Raw genomic sequence first — 24,015 nt, 5'->3', positions numbered from 1 at the left:
ATCTTTAAATTCAACGGTTGGATTGAAAAAATATAATAGCGATATCAAATTATTAAACGTCCCGAAATCAACGAATCTCTTATCGATTTTATTATGTTAATAATAACGTGGAAAAAAAAGTATAGCTCGTTTAAATAACGGTACAGAACCAAAACCCAAACAAACCCTACCGCTCAAACCAATCCTGCCCTAAAATAAATTCTGTTGCTCTAGAGTCAAACAGAGCAACCATAACCATGGGCACCTCTTCTGAAAACGCCGCCTGTGGTGGCCGAGGCAACGCCGTCCCCAAAGAAGTCGACTACGCGAACTACTTCTGCACCTATTCCTTTCTCTACCATCAAAAAGAGATGCTCTCAGATCGTGTTCGAATGGACGCTTACTTCAATGCCGTTTTTGAAAACAAACATCACTTTAAGGATAAGGTTATTCTTCTTCTTCTTCTTCTTCTTGACATCAGCCATGTTTGGTTATAACATTAAAAATATTGGTATTTAGTTTTGAAACTGTAATAAAAAGTATTAGATTTATGATATATGAACTGTGTTTGGATGCTGTGATGAAATTTGTGAAAGAATGAAAAGAGAAATTCTAATTTCTAACTTATGGTTTTGTGAAGGTTGTTTTGGATGTGGGAGCTGGAAGTGGTATTCTTGCTATATGGTCAGCTCAGGCAGGTGCTAAGAAGGTTTATGCAGTGGAAGCTACTAAGATGTCAGAACACGCCCGTGCACTTGTTAAAGCAAATAATCTTGAGCAAGTAGTCGAAGTTATTGAGGGATCTGTGGAGGATGTTTCATTGCCAGAGAAAGGTTAGTTAGTGTGCATTAATTTAAGCTTTAAGGTTTTTAACTAAATGGTGGTCATGATATTTGATAGTGCTAAAAACTTTTAAAACAAGATCAACAAAAAAAAAAAAAAAATTTAAAACTGCGGAGTAACTGTACGGTCCTCGGTTTTTTCTCCTGAAGCATGGGTACTTGTAAAATGGTGAAGGCTTCAACTACCCGGTATGTGTACGGTACTCCATTTTTTACTAATGAAACATGGCACACTACTTGTAAAACACTGATGTACATTTTTGAGTGAGATTTGTGGTTTTCTCGTACATATTAATATAATAATTATAATATAGTATTATTTGTGTATCTGAGTTTCTTTGTAACCAAAGACAATTTTTAACTTTTTAAACTTTTATTGTGATGTTTTTGTTGTAAATTAAACCCATGTTTTTATTGGCAATACCTGAATTGTAAATTAAACAAATGATCAAAAACCTTGATTTTGAGAGCTGCAATTACCGACTGTTTTTAAAAACCTTGATGACTTGCAGTTGATGTCATCATATCTGAATGGATGGGTTATTTTCTTCTGCGAGAATCTATGTTTGATTCAGTTATATGTGCTCGTGACCGCTGGCTCAAACCAACAGGAGTAATGTAAGTATTATTTCCTTCACATAAATGAAAAAGAAGAGGGTTATTTTTCTACTTTATTCTTGTAAATGAATTGATGTTTTGTTTTGGTAGCATGCTTCTTGATATGTGCCGACTCCTTAGTCACTATCTAAATATTAGATTTTGTTTCTAATCCATGTACTATATTTGAAAAATGGTGGTAATAGTTCAGTTAAGAAAGTTTAACTTTATTATCATTTTTTTTTGTCTGCACACAAGGCAGCAGAATGTTTTGTTAGTTAGAGCATATTCTTTTGCTTTCAACCAATGTTGCCAAAACTGGGCCGGAGATCAAACTGATGAGACTTCCAAGTCATGCTTCAATTGGTTCAACAGGATCAAACTGATGAGACTTCCGAGTCATGGTTCAACTGGTTGAACCAACTGCAGTTCAATAGGACTTTGAACCAATCGATTGGCTTGATGATTTCTGATTGAACTGGTCATTCTAGTCTGGTTTTGAAAACATTGCTTTCAACCTAAAAGGGTGAATCACAAAATCAGCAGTTAGTCAACAGAGATACTTACATGTATTGATGAGTTGGTTAACTTTGAATGTATCAGTTTCATACAAATGTAATGGTTATGACATGATATGAAAAATCATTTTGTTAATGAGTAAATCTTTGGTGGCTATTGGTGTTACATTAGCAAATCACATGGTGATTTAAGAATATTTATTTTGTAGGTATCCTAGTCATGCTCGCATGTGGATGGCACCTATCAGAACTGGGATAGTAGAACAAAAATTGGGTGATTACCAGTCAGCTATGGGTGATTGGCACAACTTCGTCGACGAAACAAAAGCTTTCTATGGTGTTGATATGAGCACTTTGGCTAAGCCTTTTGCAGAGGAGCAAAGGAAGTACTATCTACAGGCAAGTTATATATTTAGTACACCTTAAGTGAACTGTATAGTTTCAGGTACATGGAATTTTTGTTATGGTTGGAATTATGTCAGCTCCAGATCATGTGCTGGCTTGTAGAGACAGGATTGACATGTTCTACAGGGTTGAACAATCCAAATCCTCACATGGAAATCATTTTGGTTTGATTGCGGGTTGATCCATGCTGGAGTGTAAAACCATGTAGGCGTGCATTCCCAAGAACATTAACATGTGCTTGAAAAATACGTAACTACAGTACTTTGTGCACTGTTTGTACTACAAACTGCCAAAACCTTGCGTCAGCCAATGCTTTTTAAAATCATTTAAACGATGCCGTTTAGCAATATTTATGTTATGAACAGGTTGAACTGTGTCTTAGGCACTGTTGGTAAGTATTCTCCCTTGATCCAAAAGTCCTTGCTTCCATGAAGTCATTCACGTTGCTGTGTCTGTGGACCTGTGTACGTTGCTTTGGAATTGTATTGATATTGTTGTCAAATAGTGGCACTATAGCACTATTTCTTAGGGGATTGAATTTTGATGAATTTGCTATGAAAACCTAAATTCTAATCCTTGTTCCACCGTAAGGGCTATAGCAGCCACTATAGCATTTTTGGTCAGGATGTAACAGAAAAGAGACAATTTCAGGGTTTTCCTTTTCCTTTCAATAATAAAAACTAAAGAGCTAGCATGTCTGCTGCACATGACTCGTTTTTAGAATAGTAAAACTGAAGATGTGTGGTGAAACCACAACCTTTCAATACATTAGTGGATTTTTCTCTACCTCAATTTTGTATCAACACCCCTTCCATCTTAACTCCCTTTCATCATGTCCTCCTCCATCTCCAGTGAGTCTCTAACATATCTCCTTTAGTATATATTTTGTCAAGCCCTTAAAATTTTCTTTTTCCACTATTGCTGCTACATCTGCTAGTTGAAACTGGAATAGTAGCCACAATTTCACTAATAACGAAACTTGGATAGCTTTAAGGTTTTCATAGCGGGTTCCTTAACATTTCGCTATGCTATAGTACCACTATTCGACAACATTGAATTTTCTTCAGCATAAAACAACAAAATCATTTTCCCATTAGGTGGAGCATGTTATGCGGATCAAACAACCCCCTAACCCCAAAATTGATTTAGCTGGACAGTGATTAGTTGGTATTATGGTGACTGTTATACTAAAGTAAAGACAGTAATTTAAGTTTATTTATACTATTCTTATATAAATGCAAAAAAGTTGAAGTTCACATAAAACTAAATAAATATTTATGATTAATAATCAGCAGTCATACTCTTAAGCTAAATACACAAGTCAATGACAACAAAAGTCAAGGAATAAAAGTTTAAGCCTGTGAGAGACTGAATGATGCCATGGCTGCAAAAATTGTATTGTTAAAAAAACAACAATCACAACAGAACACAGATAGAGCAGAATGGTGATTAGGTAGAACACTGCAGAGATTAGAACAGTATGCGAAAGAACCACAAATTTGAGCAACAGGTCGACAACAGAATGTCACAGTTTTTCCTTCTACTTAAAGGACTACTAAAAACTGAAAAAAGCAGTAGACAACATGTGGAAAATAAACAGAATAGAGTATGCGCAGAACCGAGAAATGGGTGTGCCCTAGCTCAGCTGGAAAATACTGTGATTTGATGGGTGCATTGCAAGCAAGCAGTAGGTGTAGGTAATTTGTAAGAGAGTGGTTGGTGTTGCATGTGTAGAGCTTTGAACAAGAATTCTAACACATCCTGATGAGAAAAACTCATTAGTTTACCCATATCCAACTCTCTTCAGATGAGACCATATTATTATCTTCCCTGTCTACAATGAAAGTTATCAAATTTTATCTCCGATTATTTCATTACTAATCCTATTGAGATTTCTGTTGCGTGACACTAATTTAGCTTGTTTTAATTCCTGTAGACATCGTTGTGGAGCAATCTTCATCCACATCAAGTCATAGGAACTGCTGGTATAATTAAGGAAATTGACTGTTTGACTGCCACTGTGGCAGACATAGAGAATGTTAGATCCAAATTTACTCTGTCAATAACCATGGAAAACACAAAATTGTGTGGATTTGGAGGGTGGTTTGATGTACATTTCCGGGTAAGATGCTCCGATGTTTTTAATGGCATTATATATCTATAAAATATCTTAAATAGTTAAATCTTATTGTTTTCTGTTTATGCTTACCAGGGACGAAGTGAGGATCCAGCTGAACATGAGATCGAGTTAACTACCGCTCCTAGTGTAGATTACTGTACACACTGGGGCCAGCAGGTTTGTACAACATCAATTAATTAGTTGATACTAGTTGATTTGGCTATGAAATGAATTTTTGTTATTATTATTATTATTATTATTATTATTATTCATATATTTTACTATGAGACAATTTGAATATCACCGAAGGAGCATATGGTACTTCAAATAAGTTCCATAAAGTGTTTCTTCTATTGTTAAATTATAAGCTTGAAATTTTTATAGATAGTAAGAGAGACAGATGTAACATTCATACTTTCTTTGATGAATTGGGTATTTGTTATTTCTGACTTTCATTCTAGTACAACTGTATGTTAATGTTAGTGTCATATGTTTTAATCACGGACAGGTTTTCCTCTTAAATCCTCCTACACATGTTAGTGAAGGTGATGAATTAAGTGTTAATTTTCTAATGAGTCGCTCGAAGGAGAACCATCGTTTGATGGAGGTTGAGCTTGGGTGTGAGATTCAAAAGCATTCTGGCAAGCTTGTTGCACCTTTCAAAAATAAGTACTACATCGAATGATAGTTTAGATTCCTTTGTTTGTGGAGCTTCAAGCAGTATCCCAGGTATGCTCTAAAGACTATGATGGTTCTTGAATGATAATATTATATAGTTACAATGAATGTCTTTCTTGATCTATCCTTCTGTTTGAATGTTCTTCAACAGATAACTAACCGAAGACCTTAACTATAAACTTTAACCATTAAACACTTTTCCACTTTGCTTTTAATAAACAGCGATATACATTATTGACTTCAGTATAAATAAAATAAAATACTTTGATTATACTTATCAATGGAAACCAATTGTTCATGTGAAAATTGTATACTTAACCAATTGTTCTTAAGCTCTCACTTTTTTCTTGGTAATAATTAATTAAATAAAGTTCCTTGTAATTATTTAGAATAGAAGTTGAAATCCTTGGTACTATATAGAAGAATGCCATCAAACTCTATTTTAAGCACACTTTAATGTTGAGTGTATAAAGGTTCATTATCCATATGTTTTAGAAATATAGGCCTTTATACACCAAAAACTTCATCCATTTCTTTTAAGAAATCAAAAGGATACCTACACCACTTTAATATGCTTTTAAATTTGTCTAATAGAGGAAGTGTTAAAGAGTATGTTGGTAACATTTTTTTCCTTGGAATGTTTAAGTCCTTAACTGATTCTCAACTAGCTATCCTCATTTAGTGTTTGATTATTTTTTTTCTCATCAGGAAGCACTATTGCATGATTTGTAATCTTATGGAACTTACGGTTATTAAGGTTTGTATGAGTTCAATTTTGTATACAGAATAAAGCAGTTGGCGTTGCTTACTTGCTTATAATACTTGGTTCTTCTAATCATTTCGTTGTGTGTGACATTTAACTCATAAAGGATATTGTTCAGCATTATTCGGTGATGATTGGATAAACCTCGTATTGTTACTTGTTCCCAACTTTCAAGCGAAGCTTTTGGCTTTTTTTTGTTATATATATATATATATATATATATATATATATATATATATATATATATATATATATATATATATATATATATGACGTTATTTATTGAAGTTTGTATTTATTTGTTATTTAATTGTGGCACGCCTAAATTTTTGGCAATCCTTAAACCTTATTATAGGATTAGAGTAGAAATGTTGCATTTGTTGGAGATATTTCCTTGTTTGCATAAAATGGTTTAGGATTTGGCAGTGTAGTAATCACTAGAATTGTCAGGAAGTTATGATAAGATTAGTTATCCTATACCCTTTACAAATCTGTTTATTGAGCCTAGAAAATATGATAAGCTTATTCAGGCATCATCATCCTCTTCAGCATTGTAGGTTTTATATTCAGCCTTCAATAGGGTTTGGAATTAACAAGATATGATTGGATCCTTTTTTGGATCTATATCCTCTTCAGTCATGTCTCATTTTCCTCATCTTTTGCTTATCTTAGCCGTCCATCCACCAATTAATATCATTGATTGCATATGGTAGACTGAAATGAATGGTTGATATCGCACATCATTCTGCCACTAGAGAGGATCTAGATCTCCTTTATTTATTTTTTCTCTTTTTCTTGTTACTCGTGACCTTTTTTTCCCCCTTCTAATCTTCCCTATGGCAGCTGCCACCTGCACTTGACAATGTCCACCATCTATTATCGCTCTATTCCCATCCCATTGCTACCTTACACCATCACAACTTCACATCCTCCTTGTCCTTACCATCTCTGATATCGTTTTGTCACTACTCTCTGGTTTTTGTTCTGGGTTGGTGGTAACTAAAAATTAACATGTAAGGTGGGGAAAAGTCTTTCACTTATAAACATATTTTCACTCTAAATTTGAACATCCCCTTCATGCTTGTGGTCGTATATCTAGAATGTGACCTTGAGTAGTTCAATAAAAATTGTACAGTCCCAAGACATTCAAAGAATCAAACATACCTTGCAGTTTCTAAATGTTTGACGTTCTTCTAAGTTCTAACAAAGCAAAGCAACACACTCTTTTACCCCATTTACTCATTTTACTCGTACGTTACAAAAACATTATTTTTTAGTCCCTAACAAACATTATTTTTCCCTGAACTTTTGTTGCCTTATTTTATTTTATTTTGAACGATTGTTCCCCTATTTTAGTTTTTTTATGAATTTTAGTCCCCCAAACCCATTTTGGTCAAATTTTTTATGATGTGTCAAGCTTATTAATGACGTTGTAGTATCCATGTAATCAACTTGTATTCCATGTCATTATTTTTTTTTAAAAAATCAAATATTGCATTTTAAAAATATCAAAACAATAAAATAATTAAATAAATAGTTAATAATAATTAAAAAAAAACTGTATATAATTATATGAAATAAAAAAACGCAGAAGAAACAGAGAAATTGAAACCCAATTCCCAAATTGTAAATATTTGATTTACTCAATTTTTAATACAATTTTTCTACAGCAATAAAAACATAGACAATTTTGTTAATATACGAGTAAAAATATAGATGCCACAGAAATCACAAGAAAAAAAATTGGGTCTTCATATTAATATATTAGTATAAATTACATTCATTATTATAATTATTATACTCTACTACACATTGCTTTTATATTTTATTTTTACTATTTATATGGAACCGATATTTTTACTCATATATTAATAAGGTTGTCTATTTTTTTTTATAATTTCTACGAGACCTATATTTATATTCATATATTAACTAGTGACCATACTCGTGCGTTCGCGCGGATCAAAAACTGTAGATCAATTATATTATATCTCTTTGGGCTGATAAACAAATTAATTCCCACGCGTAGAAACTAAAAATATTTATTGTCTAATTTATTTCCACCAACTTACATAAACAGTAAAATACAAACAATCCTACAAATTACGGAAAATTTCTTTATAAACTACATTTGAAGTGGTATTTGTAAGGTTGTCATTATCATGAACGACTAAAATCTTCAAACCATTTCTCGATGCGACTATTGACACAATAACGTATAAGTGGTGGATGAGAAAATATTGTGAAATGTATAAATGGAAATTGAAAATATGTTTTTTGCATTGCTAAAAATCAATGACTAAAATCTTCAAACAATTTGTCGATGCGACTCTTGAGCTTTTTGGTAAGCTTTTTTTTATTTATAGTTTTCAATACTGTGAAAGGTGTTGGTATGAGTGGTGGATGAGAATATATATATATATACTATATGAGGAGTGCCGGTCACACTCTCTAACACACCCCTTAAACACACTTAAATCCTATTAAGCCACATCATCCATCTTCTTTTATTCTTTACCTGAAAACCGGTTGTACCAGTTTTTAAGTGGACAATTTTATTTTATTTTTTTAACTTGAATACAAAACAAAAGCTATGACATTGTTGTCTTCAAGAGCTCCATGAATCTACCCATCTCTCCATTAGCCGCCGGCAACCACCACTGTCTCTGTTCCTCAACTAGCCAATCACTTTCCTCTTCCCCATCACCCCTCTTACTCCTTTTTCTATACCCATACCATATTCAACCCATTTCGTTTTCATTCCTTTTTTACCCTTTAATTGCATCTGATCTGTGTTTTCAACCACATGTTTAAGAAAAAAATAGTTCTTTTTCAAATTTTTATGTGTTTTTAGCTTGATATAAATTCTGCATTTTGTGTTCTTCATTTTAGAGATAGAGATTCCATTTTCTATGACAGCTTGAGTTTGTTTTTTTAATGACAAATTGTGTGTTGTATTGGATAATTTTTTGTGGGTTTGTTAGATTTCAATTGAAAACAAGTTTAGAGATAGAGATTCCTTCTGAGAAAAAAGATTGTTGATCCATCATTGAGTGAAAGAAAATTGTTTTAGATTTCAATGGATGAAAGAAAAAAAACTGCAAAACGATAAACATAGAAGATGAAGAGTAAATGTAAAAGAAAAGAAGATGAACAGTTAATGTGTATCAAAATAATTATTATAATAATAAAAGTAAAATAAATGGTTACAAAGTGAAATGGTGACAGGTAATAGAAACAAAAAGGAGAGATAATGTGGCTTAAAAAAATTGGAGTGTGTTTAATGAGTGTGTTAAAGGATGTGACCCTAATATTACTCTATATATATATAAATATATATATATATATATATATATATATATATATATGAGGAGTGCTAGCAACACACTCTTTAACAAACACACTCTAACACACTATCTTCTATTAGTTAAAATTTATATGGGTCCCATAAAAGTTATATGGGTCCACATTTTTTTATGGGACCCATGTGAATTTCAACCAATAAAAGAGAGTGTGTTAGAGTGTGTTTGTTAAAGAGTGTATTGCTAGCATTATTCATATATATATATATATATATATATATATATATATATATATATATATATATATATATATATATATATATATATATGTTGTGAAAGGTGCACTTTGCATGTTTATTTGTGGGTTTTATTCGATCTTTTCCCCTTCCCTTGGAAAAATTAAAATTTGGTGGTGACTTATTATTTTACGAGTCAAAGTTAATCAATAGCTTTGATCTCCGAAAATCATCGCGACAAAATTGAATAAAAAATAAAATGAATAAAAAAAATAAAATAGATGAATAAAAAAAAGTTTATTGTTAGAAAAATGATCTTATTTTTTTTCGGTGTCAAAAAAAAAGTTTCTGAAAAATAAAATGAATAAAAAATGTTTTTATTGTCTCAAACACAAAGAGAAACACGTTTAGCTTCTCCTTCTTCGTTTCACTGCTAGAAGGAATTTTTTTTTTAAGTAGTTAGAAGATATTTTTGTTAGTATTGATTATAATATGACTATTTTTTATATTACTTAATTATATTATTTACATTTTAAAAGGATATTATTCTTTCTGAATTTTTTGTTTTTTTCATTAAGATGTCCACTTTTAATATTCAAATTCGGGCCTCTATATTTTCGGGACCGGCTCTGCTCATGATGCTTAGGCACATGATGAACAGTCTCAAGTGCAGAGGTACCCTTGCGTGCCCGCTTCTTAGGAGGATTCCTAGCTGCATTTTTTCTTCGAGCAGATACAGTTACCTTAGTTGGTCATTTATCTTTGTCTCCCTTCTTAGATGTAGATTACATGGCTAAACATAAATAAAAAGCAAACAAACTTATTCATACAATACAATGATCAACCAAAACAACAAAAACGAAAACAACATAAGTAACGTTCGCTTTCTGGAAGGCGAACACCTTACCTGTTCGCCAACCAGAAAGCGAACAACCCTAGTCGTAAAAAAAAAACACGCAAAAACAATCCATGAAACGTTCAAATGCATGCTTACCTTAGGTTAATCCTAACTTCGTTTATGATTTCGACCACGAATTAGCAAGAATGAAGCGATTTTGACGAATTTTGCACCAAATGGGTTTTTTGAAGGGTTTTATTTTATTTTTTCGTTTTTTTTTTGTAACCGCAGGAAATGGGGGGAAGAAGATGAAGACACATTAGTGCCCGTTTGATCCTACTTATTTATGACTTAAAAACTACTTTAATAATAAAGTCGAAAATAAAAACTTTAAGGGTTCGTTTAGTGCATATGATAAGAGATATGATATGATAACTGTATCATATCTTGTCTTAATCCAGTGTTTGGTAACACAACAAGATATGATGAGTTAATCCTGAAGCTTATCATATCCTGTCTCTCTAGTTAAAATTTTTATCCTGAATTTGAGCTAGGTTACCAGCAAGGTAAGATAAGAAATTTTTTTACTGATTTATTTTAAAAAATATATTTTAAAATAAAACATGAAAATTAATAAAATATAAACAGTAAAATAATTTTATAGTAAATTAATAATAAAATAATTAATTTTTAAATATATGTGACTTTCTCACAGGGGTAATTTTGTAATTTACATAATTAACAATCAAAATTCTACTAAAATTACAATTTTTTAAAGTAAAATAATTATTAAACAAGTGCAAAATAGGGATATTAATTTAATTTTATAACAAATTAAATATAAATTCTTTTGCAATGGTTGTTTTATTATTTACGTATGAGATATATCATAAATTATTTAGCTTATCTAACATGTATAATTGAGTTATTTATTTGATCATGATTCATATAAAAAATTAAATTTGTTTATTTTCTCATGATTTTTATTTAAAATTATATAAAGTTATTTGATTACTTATTTATATTTTTATATATAAAATTCAAAGTATTGCAATATAATTTTTAAAAAATAACAATTGTTTTACAAGGATAATTTTGTCGTTTGGTGTACACGATAGAGAAACAAAATATGATAAAATTATTTTATCCTACTCAAATCCTTTTGTTTGGTGCATCATTAAAAATGATAAAACAAACCTATTATTTATCCTATCCTATTGAGCCTATATTCTTTTAATCATTCATTTTGCTGAATATTTTATTATTTATTCACCATATGTTGCCTATGATATGCATATATATTTTTATTTTTTATTTTTCCGACGGTAGCATATATATATATATATATATATATATATATATATATATATTACTGTTTTTGTTGACAAAATATATATTTTACTATTGATCCACACTTGTTGCTTCACTGCTCAAACATATACTATTTTTTATTTTTTTTACTAATCTTTGTATGTTTAAACATAAAGTAGTTGAAGTTGTTTGGTAATTTTTTTTAAACTTAATTATCACTTTTAAGGTAAATCTGTTTGGTAAATTTTTTGTTGATATTTTAATACAAATTTATCATAAATAATAGGCTTATGAAATTCATGTTTTATTTTTTAATAAAAAAAATTACACTACGTAGAGACGTGGCTTTTTTTTACGTAAGATGTGATTTTCTTATAATGCAAATACAACAAAATTATAGAAAATGTGAATTCTAAGAGCTTAAGAAATAATCCATAATTAAAAATATAAATCATCACAAACTTAAACAATTATGTTTTCCAACAACCTAGTGGTTATTTTATGATAAACGATAATTCAATTTACTTTATTTCAAACCGAATGCCTTTAAGCACACAATAGAAATCGTAGTTACAATAAGTTAATAACCAACTTATCATAAATTCATTATCATCTAAACTTAAAAGATATTTATGATAATAATAACAAACTTAAAAAATAAAAAATAACAACTAATAATAACAACTTAAAAAAAAAAAATTATCATAAATTGTTTTTTTTTTACAAAATAAATTGTTTTTTTTTAAGTCACTTATGTTGTTTTTTTTCATTAAAAAAAGACACTTCTTATTTTAAGAATTTTATCTTAATTGTGTTTGACCCTACTTCTTCTTAAACAAAGTAGAGAAGTAAAAAATACGTAGGGTCAAACGGGTACTTAGGCATGTTCGCATCTTAGGATGCGATTACTAAAGACGTGTTTCACTTTTAGGATGCGAAAATTGTGTTTTCGAATTTACCATTGGGTGGAAGATTCCAAACATTCACATTACTTGCAAACTCGCTTTCTATAATGCAAATTAGGGTTCGCTTACCAGAATGCGAGAGGGGCAGTTTGATCTTTTCAAGAGGTGACCGAGATATTTTCCGGGATGCAAAAGTAATTCTCTAACATAAAATCCCCGCAGAAGGAGTTTTTACTTTTTACCCTCTTCTTATACATATTGAGTTGTCCGACTTATCATAAAGTCACAGTATAAGAGGGCAGGTCCTAAGGCAAACCCATCCCCGCGCCCTGGCCCTTCCTCTCCCAGCTCTGTGTTCTACCCCTTTTTTCTTTTTTAACCATTTTCTTTTATCAATATACCTATTTTTTTTGTTAGGTTTTCAATCTTTTTACCAATTTTCTTGTTTTTAATCCAAAATATCCCAGAGCTTCAAGGGTTAGGAGGTGTTGATTCAGTCCAATATTAACCTTCTCGTGTAATTTCAATCCTTTCTTGTTATTACTGTTGTTGTTTTGCTTTTCTTGCCATAGATTTAGGGTTTCGAGTATATTTTCATACTTTCTATCAATTAATAGTGATTTCGTTTAAGAACCAAGAAAATAGCATAAAAATTTGTCAGATTTTAGAAATGGAAAAGAAAAAAGTTACGGTACCTCTTGTTTGTCACGGTCACTCTCGTCCAGTTGTTGATCTCTTCTACAGTCCTGTTACTCCCGATGGTTTCTTCCTCATAAGCGCAAGCAAAGGTATGATTTAGGAATTGTAGATTTTGATTTTGATTGGGTAATTTGTTTTTTTTTTTTATTTCGTAATTTATGGATCTGAATTTTATGTAAGCAATATACCCTAGATCAATGTTAGGATCTTTGTTATTTTGAAATGTGATGCTGTGGTGATGTGTGAATTTTGTTTGTGTGAATAGATGCTAGTCCTATGCTGAGGAATGGAGAGACTGGAGATTGGATTGGAACATTTGAAGGGCACAAAGGTGCGGTTTGGAGTTGTTGCTTGGATGCTAATGCTTTGCGGGCAGCAACCGCTTCGGCTGATTTCTCAACGTATGTAATCGTCTTTTATTATTATTTTTTTTAAACAAAGTTGTTTGGTGATTAAGATTACTAAATGCCCTATTATAATAGTTATTGTTCTTTTTGGTCATGTTTGTTTTGCATTTATCTCATAGTGTCTTGCTTTCAAATAAAATGTATGTTTAATGAGGTATTTGTTACTTCGGGTACATCCCATTTAGGTGTGCTGCTTTGATCCTTTGAACATGTTTTTGACAGTACGTTCACTCATATCCATATGGCGTGCGTACACGCGCACACACACACACACACACACATCTAATATAAATAGGAAAAATAACCCTAAAATCTCCAATTGAAATTGTGGAAAAAAAGTTCGCAGACAATGTTGAAAAACTTACGAGTTGTTGTGGGGTCATCTATAAACTCAGTTCTTCAATTAGTATGAGTTTGCCTAATACTACAGGGGATTCTACCATCATAGATGGTCCATTGTGCACTATCTTTTTCAACCATCGGATCGAGTAATGCCACCATATCTTGCCATAGTCTCTCTGTTCTGGGTTGCACTTGAGATCATGCACGATTTTCAAACTCACAAATTGACTTTGGATATAGACTCGTTTTTGTGTACACTTGGGTAGACTCGCATAACTTTGAGTGATACCTCTTCCACTCTTTGACACTTCACCAAGGGTTTCCTTCGAGCAAACTTCTCCAAGAAGTTGTTGTGTAATCTCCAGCAAATATCTTTTCCATCTTTTAACGTTCATCTAGACCCTGCTACTAAGGTGTGATAAGGTGGCTTGATGGTTTGTGGGAGGGACAATGGGTTAGAGTGATAAGGAGGTGTTTGTTAAGAAATTAACATTTGTCATTTCAAAAAATTAACATTTGTCATTTCAAAAAATAAATGTAAAACCTTCTGCTGCACAGATAAAGGTGCTGCGGATCTAAATTTGTAGTCTCTACTGTTTTCAGTCTCAGCAGTTAACATTTTATTGTCTGTGCTATTATTTTATTCTTTCGGTTTCACAATACAATTTTATTTTTCATTCTTACATATATTTTTTTCATCTGGATTCACCTTTTAACATTTCATGCTTTCAGTTTCAGCATTTAATCTGAATCACTTCTGTTCAGATTTATATCCTTCACTTGACTTTTGTTTTGCGGCTGTTAGTCTGTTACTTAATTTTACCAGATTTATAAAGTTGAAATGTTGAATTATAGTGTCAATGGTGTTCTATTATGTATATATGCCGTTTAGAGGTTTTTTCATGTTATTCTTTATATTAGGAAAACAAATTGAATCTACAAGTTTTGTCTACAAATGCTCCATGAATTTGCATAAACTCTTGAGTTTGACACCTTGACCATATACATAATGGACCTAATCTTAAGTTTACAAGGCTGGAATGTAAAACAAAACTCAAGGTCATATGTTGAAGATGAAGAATAAACAGTAAATATAGGAAAATTGGTTATTTTTGAAACTTAAAAGCATGTTTGTCAAACTCACGAGTAAACTCTTAAACTCGTACGAGTTTACATATCTAGGAAGCAAAAACGAATTGAATCGCGCATAGAATCGATTTTTGATAAACTCGCGTAGACTCGCATAGACTCGTATAGACTCGCGAGTCTATGGCGAGTTTACGAGTCTATAAATTTTTCTAAAAAAAATATTTTGTTTTTTTTTAATAAAAAATCCCCAAAAAAATGCCAAAATACAAAACTTAAAAAAAATTGAAACCCTTTTTCTACTATATATATGATGGTGATGACGGATGATTATATTGGTGGTGATGATTTCGCTGGAGCATTGGATGTTTGAAGCCATTATGATATATGTTTTATGATTTTTTTTTTTATGTAGTAGCTAGCTAGTACATTATTTACATTCTTTGCTGATTTTTTTTTTTGTTTTATTATGGAGTTTTTTTGTTAAAGAGTTTGTTTGGAGTTTGAAATTTGAATTTTTATGTTAAGTGGTGTTCTATTATATATATGTGTGTGTGTGTGTCATTTATGAGTAATTTATAGGCTTTTGAAATTCATTTTTAAGTTTTCATAGACTCGTACGAGTCTACGAATCGAGTCTACTGCCCTGACAACCTTGCTTAAAAGCACAGAACAGATTTGCAGAAAACTATTTTATCGTGCAGCTTAGTTCAATAGTTATGTCCTGAATTTGTAGATAGATAGTTTTTTTTTTATCTTTCTTGAGGCATAACCTGGATTGGTCAGGCCATGGTTAATAAAAAATCAATTTGTTCATATGGCTGGGATAGAATTGCTGAAAGCTATGGTCAAGCTAATTGCCAGGTTTTCAGGGTGAGGGCTTTTGTGCATTTACTTTAATGAATCATTAAACAGTCAGCCAAAACCAGTCATTTTGGACAATTTGGGGATAAAATTATTTCCTCACCTAAGACTGTTTGGGCCGGTTTTGGACTCTCAATTGCAAGTCTGAACAAGTCCTCTCAATTATCTATACCTATATATAAAGAGGATACAAAAAAAATTTGGTGTGAAATTTTCATAATACTAACAATACCCTTGACTTTTTTTTTTGAGCAGCAAAAATCTTTTATTAACAGACTCACCATAACATAAGACTTTTTTTTTGGACATAAATTTGCATAATAAAACATGGATCACACAGACAGGCGCCGAACACGCATGTCTAGCCGCTAGTATGAATAAAGAGCTTTAGAGAAAATGAACATGGTATGCCTATCTAGTATTTATGATCATAAACTCATAGGATTCTACTACTTGATTCACAAGTTTGATAATCATGCTCACAGCTTGATAGGATACCTAGAAATATTCTAGAAGAAAGTGGAGCTATGTGGGAGAGAATGTGTTAGTTAATGGCGTGGAGCTTTGATTCTAAAAGATTTTGTTAGAGTATGAGAATATATTGAGTAGAGAGTGGGGAATGGTCATTGAGAAATATTGTTAAAATTGTTTGGAGGTTTTCTCTCTGGTTAGGAGTCTTTTGACTTTGGTTTATCCTTTCTTTCATTACTTTAAGTGAGCTTTGCTCCATTTTCATACTTTTCCATTATGAATTCACAGGTTCTACCACAACTCAAGTTAAATTTTAGATCTCATAATATAAAATGAAAGAAGATTATAATGCTAAAAAAGGTTATATAGCTTCTGAAGTAGGGCTGAGTTGTTGTAACACCTAAAATATCCAAGGTTTACATTTTTACTTGTAATACACTTTTGGATTTTGCAATCCCACAATGGTTCCACCCAAATGAGTTCTGAACTGTTACTGAGTTGTTCAACACCTAAAACATGTAAAAGTGCATGAATCCACAAGATTGCAAAATCAATAACTTTGTATGCGTTGGGATGTAGAATTAAGGAGAATTAGTCAGAGAAGTTGGTTAGTTAGTTATTTGATTAGTTAGAGAGTATCATGTATAAATTGGAGAATTTAAGGATGGTGGCATTTAGTATGGGGAAGTAATAAACTTCCCCAGCATGGTCCAGTTTGTTTTTTAGCCATTAGATTTAATAAAGAGCATAGTTTTATCATACACTCTCAACACTAGATTTTTTTCACCCTATCTTCCACCACTATTTTGCTTTACTTCTATCAAGAATTGCTTCTCTCAACACTTCTTGGGGTTGTTGTTGAACCTAATTTGATTTTAGTGGTTGTTGATAATGCCATCAATTGTTTAGGATAATTCATTTTTGTTTCTCCTAAAAAATTGGGTTGTTAAGTGTTCTCCTAAACAAACATTTGTTTAAGAAGAAGAAAAACAAGGGTCATGGGAAGAATGTACAGGTGATGAGTTGCTATCTGATACTTCATTTCCGACGGGGCAGGGACCTTAGGGTGAGGTTCATAGTGTTGAGAGAAGCAAATCTTGCAATTGATTCTTTGGGGATTTTGGTTTTTGAGAAAAAACATAAAGTAAAGAAGAATGGTGGTCGAAGATAGAGTGAAAAAAATCTAGTGTTGAGAGTGTATGATAAAACTATGCTCTTTATTTATTTATTTAATCTAATGGCTAAAAACCAACTGGACCATGGTGGGGAAGTTTATTACTTTCCCATACTAAATGCCACCTGCAAGGATAGAGAAGATTCATCGAGTATTTTTAAAATTTAGTGGATATAGTGACTCTATTGTAGAAGGGGAAAGCCTTGGAGGATAGCTTTCTTTCTTATTTTCTCTCTTACTCTATATCATTCTTTTCAATAAAATCGTTCTTTGGCTTCTTTATTTTGAATTCAGTTTCTTGGTTACTAACAGTATGTGAATTGAATACATTTAAATTCCTAAAACAAAAATGCATTCTAGGTGATCCAAACATGAAAGTTGATACTTATTCTTGCATTAATCTTTTAGTAACAGTCTCTTATATGCTTTTATTTGGACATTTTATATTGAAGTAATTGCAGTGTTATATATTGAAGTAATTGCACTTAGTATGCATTTTATATTGAAGTAATTGCAGCGTTATAAAAATTGACGTCATATTCTTTGGTTTGTGTGCAGCAAAGTTTGGGATGCATTAACGGGCGACGAGTTACATTCTTTCGAGCATAAGCACATTGTTAGAGCATGTGCTTTTTCTGAGGTAGAATTGATGCTTGTGTTTCTGTCACTATTCACATTATTGATTTCTGTTAATATCCATTTTTGGTTGATGGGATAAAGTTACTAATTACATAAGCACAAAATGGGCCTTCCTGTAAACAGAAAATAAAAACCATATAAGTATATGCATGCCTAGAATTTACCAAGTGATAATAGTATTTTCATGTTCCAGGTTGCTGACTTCATCCCACGATTCAGGATCTACTTTTTTATGTTTATGAATGTCACATAGTTCTATTATACTGTAGTTATTGCTTTGGCTTTTTAGTTTTTTATTTAATACTTTTTGTCTTGATTTTTTTTCCGATAAATTAAGTGCATCTAGATATCAAGGTAGTGATAGACATCTCAACGTTGTTGGTACCCCTATCCTTCGCATCCTTCACCTTAGAGGACATATCACATGAGAATGATTATCTTTTATGAGAATGATGAGAATAATTATTGGCCTTTAGATTAAAATAGATGGTTGAGATTAAAACATTTTTTAAGTGTGTCCTTTCCACTCAATCACATTCCCTCAACTTCTCTCTCTCTTCCTTCCTTCCTTCCCTGAATCTTTCTTTCTCAACGCCTACCATCGCCGTGGATATTCATCTCGTTCAGACCATCACCCCTACCTCCTCTGTTCAGTTTCATCCCCTCCTGAGTGAACATAAACTCCTCTTCTTCCTCCCGCCCCAGCCTTCCACCATTACCGCCGCCAATGAATCGCCGAATTTCGTCATCTGCACTCCGTCGTTCGCGCCTCTCCGCCGCTAAGTCACCATTGTTTCCCTTAGATCCGCGGAATCGCGACAATTATTGATTAAGCAGCTTGGAATCTCCGATATTCTAAATTTTGCCCAAGTTTGTTTGATTTATTGATTTAATCGGTTCTTTTTTAAGTGATTTAATGAGTGAAGTTTGAAATTTCATTTAATGAGTGAGTTTGACACTGATTTTGTAAATCCAAATTAACTTGCCCTTTATTCAATGTGTAGTAAAGCATTTCAGATCCGGTATAACTCGCCCCCTTTTCAATTTGTTGTGTTTGTACTCCATTAATATGAATATGAGTTTGCTGAAGCTGTCGATGAAGAAAATTATGAAGGGAGGACAATTTGCCATAAAAGTTGTAAAGAAAATACATGACGATGGAATCGTCGGAGAAAAGAGAAGAGAAGGTGAATAGGTTTAGGAGATAGAGTGTGGAAAAGCACATGTATTAGCTTTTACATATATTTTAATCTAATGGTTGAGATTTATTCTCATCATTCTCACATAAGATAGTCATTCTCATGTGATATATATATATGGGTCATGCTAAACAGTGCCCCCGGGGCACTTGTTAAGCATACCTAAAAAGGAAATAAAAAATAAAATTTATATTGAAAAGACAATTTTTTATACTTTTGAGGCATTGAATGCACGCATTTCGAGACAAAATTTCTATTTTAACATGCTTAACTAGTGCCCCGGGGGCACTGTTTAGCATTTTCCTATATATATATATATATATATACACACACAAAAGCGCGTAGGACAAAAAGATATACCAACTTCTAGTTAATTCCTAACAGACACAACAAAAGTTTAGAAAGTCGAGGTGTATGAACCGACCGTCAACACGAAACAGTCCACGTACCTGCTACTCCCTGCAACAAGCAACAAGCGATGATGGCTTTTTCAAGCTAGACAGTCTGAAATAAAAAATGATAGGGATATTTTAATACACTGTAGCTCTCTATCAACATCTAGCGAAACAAGTCTTGTTGAAAGCCCAAAGCAACCGAGAATCAATCGAAAGCCAGATCGAGGGATGATCATTCAATGGTATTGAGCACCCCAAACACAGGATTCGCCAAACAGATCAGCAAGCTCGTTAGCACTTACCTCTTTCGAACAAGAACTGGCCAAATCAAGTCTTGGTGAATCCATATTGTGGAAAGCTTCCAACAAAACCTTGTACGGAGATGAAATAAGCCACTAAACATGGATAACTTCCCTGCTTCTGTCGATCACAAACCAGGAGAATGAAATTTCTGAAGTTTGTGACTGAGATGAAAGCTGTGATTAAAAGCATCTGTGATTCTGCAATTCTGAAGTCTTGTGGGAAGCTTCCAACAAAACCTTGTGCAGAGATGAAATTTGTGACTGATCAAAAGTTCTGCAAACTGTGATTTACGAATCCGAGAGACCATTGATTATGCAACCCTTGCGGTGCGCGTCTCTTTCTTTCCTGTGCCTCCGATCGGAAACTGTTAGTTCAATCTGAGCAACCGACGGCAGATGATGAAGCTACTCCAAGGTAGTCGATCGCACCACCGTCATCCCAGGCTACATCGTGACTGAAGGGTATGGGGTGAAAGGAGGTGTGACCGATGGAGGGACGGCGGCTGTGTTGCAGGGTAGTGGTCGGAAAGTGAAGGAGGCCAAGGGTGGCGGCGGGTGTGTTTGGCAAACCCTCTTTTTTTTTTTTTTTTTGACTTTTTGTCTTGATTCTGTGAGCAAGGACTTTGAGTATATGGGATCTCTTTAGAAATTCTCTTTGCAATTCTCAATTTCTACCTCTACTTTGATTTCTGTCGTATTTTCTCAGCAAACTTTTAATTATGAGTTATTTTAAATACAAAACAAGCTAATTCCAATATAGATTTAGATAAATTGATAATGTATAATATAGATTCTGTTCAAATTTGGATACCTTGTTGATGCTTGTTATTTATCCGAGGCTTGCTGGAAAGCTCTCCTTTGTTCATACGAATTGATTGATGATTGTATACTTGGGAGCAGGATACTCACCTTTTGCTCACTGGGGGAGCTGAGAAAATTCTCCGAATTTATGATTTGAATCGGCCCGATGCACCACCCAAAGAAGTGGATAAATCCCCCGGTTCAGTCAGGAGTGTTGCATGGCTTCATAGTGACCAGACAATATTGAGTTCATGTACTGATATGGGAGGCGTCAGGTATAGCTTATTTAGCCCTGTGATTACAGTTGTCAATTTTTGTGGTTTTTGTGCTTCCTTATTTTTTATTTTAAACTTGTTATATAAATAAGAAGCTTCAATGCAATTTTGTACTGAATCTAGTTGATAATTCACAGGCTATGGGATGTAAGAACTGGTAACATAGTTCAGACACTTGACACCAAGTCGCCTATGACTAGTGCTGAAGTAAGTCAGGATGGTCGTTATATTACAACTGCCGATGGTTCAACTGTTAAGTTTTGGGATGCAAATCAGTAAGTAACAATAAGCTTAGTTGGCAAAAGTTTTTTTTGTAAGATTGTTTCTGCCGTTTTGGTTCTCAACATAACCTGTGATTTCCAGCTATGGGTTGGTGAAGAGCTATGATATGCCGTGCAATGTGGAATCAGCTTCATTGGAGCCCAAGTTTGGGAACAAGTTTGTTGCTGGGGGAGAAGACTTGTGGGTTCATGTGTTTGATTTCCATACTGGCAATGAGATTGGTAAGTTACGTAACATTTTTTTTTTGTTATAATGAGTTGGAGATTGAACCTTGAACCTATAGCGTACTACCAAATCCCTCACCACTAGACCAAACATAGTGGCTTAGTTACGTAACATTTAACTACATGTATATGTTCAAATTAAAGCTTAAATGACATTTTAGTCCTTGTAGCTAGGGGTGTACATGGATTGGGCAAATCCGGTCAACCCGGTCAAACCCACCCAACCCAAAAAAGTGGGTTGGGTCGGGCAATTGGGTGGATATGGATTTTAAAAGTGAAAAACCCATAAAAAAAAATGGGTTACGGGTAAAACCAGACCTAATCCGAAAAACCCACAGATCCACTAGTGTTATGGTTTTTTGAAATATTTTTTATAAAAATACTAAAGGTTTTGTCATTTGATTGTTAAAAATTTTTATAGTGAAAATAAGTTATACTATTTTTTAAGAAAATAAAAATATTGAATAATTTTTATAAACAAATATGATAATTCATTGCACTCAGTGGCAGAACCAGAAAAAATATTGTGGGTGGGCCGAAAAATAGTCAATCTATTTTAAAATTGAATTTTTTGTCCTCTATTTTCATATGTTACAATTTTGGTACCAATAATCTATATTTTTACTCTAAAAATTGTGATTTTTGGCCATAAAGGTGATTTATTGTCTCCAATATTGAATCTAAAGATGAAATATCAAATGTTTAAAAAAAAAAAATGAAATATCAAATTTGATACCAAGATTCATATTTTTTTGGCATTAAAATTCGCTATTTTTACGGCAAAAAAGAAAAAAAAATGAAATAGGATTAAAATTACAACAAATGTGAAAATATGGGACTTAAAAAATTAAATGTTAAACATTTTTTTATGTCATTTCATATTTATATATGCAAGTTGTAGCATACACCAGTATACCAATTTCAACTCTAGTCCCTACAATGCATTTGAGTTGGTTTGAATCCTTGAAAAACAGGAAAAGTTTCTTCTGGTTGTTTTTGTTTTAGTCCGTGTATAATATATTTGTTCATATTGTAATTAATCCATGTAAATAATTGAGGGTCATATTGAACTTAGTCCCTGGAACAGAAAAGAATATGTAAAGACTAATTGAGGGTCATATAGGCTAATATAGGAACTAAAACCAAAACAAGGACCAAATCATATTTCCTATGTTTAGGGATTTATACCAACTAAAATTTTATTCATGCAGAGGAACCACACCGATCCATCCCGAACTTGGTGGTTAAACTCTGTTGTGGTGACGATACTGTAGGGGAGGTCCCGAGGAAAAATAGCTCGGCACCAGGATGTTAAAAAGCTCAATACTTTTCATTGTTATTCCCCTATTGCTATTGGAAAGGGGAATAACAATGAAAAGGTCGTCTTATTTAAAACCTCGATTATCAAATAAAATCTCCCCCACTTCACATCTTGGAATGCACAATTCTGACACATACTGTTTTTTTTTTAACAGCAAATATATTATTATTAATAACCGGTCTCTGATTCAGACACATACTACTAGATAAATTATCTAAGTAATTTTACACTTCTGACCTGGCATCCTTTGATAACTAAACTGATTTTTTTTTTGTTTGTTTTAATTTGTTGTGTGGTATATTGATGAATCTTGTGATGTTCTGGTGATGACAGCATGCAACAAAGGCCATCATGGTCCTGTTCACTGTGTCCGTTTTTCTCCTGGTGGAGAATCATATGCATCAGGATCTGAGGATGGAACCATCAGAATATGGCAGACAGGATCAGAGGGTTTATCACCAAATGGATCCCTGGAAAAGGAGAAGGCAAATGCCGAGGAGGATATTTCACGCAGGATTGAGGGTTTTCATATTGCAGAGGAGGCAAAATCTAAAGGAAAGGAAGAGGCTGGGGAGGAATTATGATACTAATAATTGCGCCCTTTTGCCTCCAATTGTTTTGCAATTTTAGCATGTTATGTGAACCATGTGCCTTCTGATATACATCATAATTAGTAGTATAAACTAAATTTTTGTAAGTTTTAGTCTGTATTGGACATCTACTGAATTGACGAGCTGGTTAAGGATAGTGAAGTTTTATGTTTGCTTTAATTTCAGAGTTTTTGTGGGAACTTGAGGTAACTAGATATTGTTCTTAAATAAATACTCCCTCCATCTTAAAATTATTGTCACAATTTGACTATGTGGACTATTCATACAAGCTATTTTGACCATATTTTTTTACTAATATATAAAGATAAATATTAACATATGGATTCTTGACGTATATCTCATAGTTCGGATAATCGTCATTCTCCAAATACCTTCTAATACACTAAAAATAATTTCAACCCACCAAACATTATTTTCAATTATTTTTCTT

The 24,015-nt window shown here is 32.7% G+C and overlaps 2 protein-coding genes across 2 annotated transcripts; both read left to right on the top strand.

Moving 5' to 3' along the window:
- Positions 1–120: 120 nt before the first annotated feature.
- Positions 121–6,044, top strand: LOC123915671 (protein arginine N-methyltransferase PRMT10). Its single transcript, XM_045966869.1, has 8 exons — positions 121–425; positions 620–812; positions 1,334–1,439; positions 2,146–2,335; positions 4,278–4,463; positions 4,554–4,637; positions 4,969–5,189; positions 5,847–6,044. The coding sequence occupies exons 1-7, from the start codon at positions 237–239 to the stop codon at positions 5,143–5,145; spliced, it is 1,125 nt and encodes a 374-aa protein (XP_045822825.1). The 5' UTR covers positions 121–236; the 3' UTR covers positions 5,146–5,189; positions 5,847–6,044.
- A 6,565-nt stretch (positions 6,045–12,609) lies between these two features.
- LOC123915670 (serine-threonine kinase receptor-associated protein-like) lies at positions 12,610–23,744 on the top strand. Its single transcript, XM_045966868.1, has 7 exons — positions 12,610–13,281; positions 13,458–13,593; positions 18,095–18,176; positions 20,972–21,147; positions 21,285–21,422; positions 21,511–21,650; positions 23,308–23,744. Exons 1-7 carry the CDS (start codon positions 13,164–13,166, stop codon positions 23,556–23,558), a joined length of 1,041 nt encoding a protein of 346 aa, XP_045822824.1. The 5' UTR covers positions 12,610–13,163; the 3' UTR covers positions 23,559–23,744.
- Positions 23,745–24,015: the final 271 nt, after the last annotated feature.

Source organism: Trifolium pratense, linkage group LG3 (assembly GCF_020283565.1).
Source record: "Trifolium pratense cultivar HEN17-A07 linkage group LG3, ARS_RC_1.1, whole genome shotgun sequence".
Classification (NCBI taxonomy): Eukaryota; Viridiplantae; Streptophyta; class Magnoliopsida; order Fabales; family Fabaceae; genus Trifolium; species Trifolium pratense.
The sequence above is the reverse complement of the archived record's forward strand: the minus strand, read 5'-3'. Positions and strand labels throughout refer to the sequence as shown.

Coding starts and splice junctions, on each gene's coding strand:
- LOC123915671 (XM_045966869.1), top strand. CDS start 237: ATGGGCACCTCTTCTGAAAACGCCGCCTGTGGTGGCCGAGGCAACGCC. Junction 1,440..2,145: donor CTCAAACCAACAGGAGTAAT/GTAAGTATTATT, acceptor TTTATTTTGTAG/GTATCCTAGTCATGCTCGCA. Junction 2,336..4,277: donor AAAGGAAGTACTATCTACAG/GCAAGTTATATA, acceptor TAATTCCTGTAG/ACATCGTTGTGGAGCAATCT.
- LOC123915670 (XM_045966868.1), top strand. CDS start 13,164: ATGGAAAAGAAAAAAGTTACGGTACCTCTTGTTTGTCACGGTCACTCT. Junction 21,423..21,510: donor AAGTTTTGGGATGCAAATCA/GTAAGTAACAAT, acceptor TGTGATTTCCAG/CTATGGGTTGGTGAAGAGCT. Junction 21,651..23,307: donor CCATACTGGCAATGAGATTG/GTAAGTTACGTA, acceptor TGGTGATGACAG/CATGCAACAAAGGCCATCAT.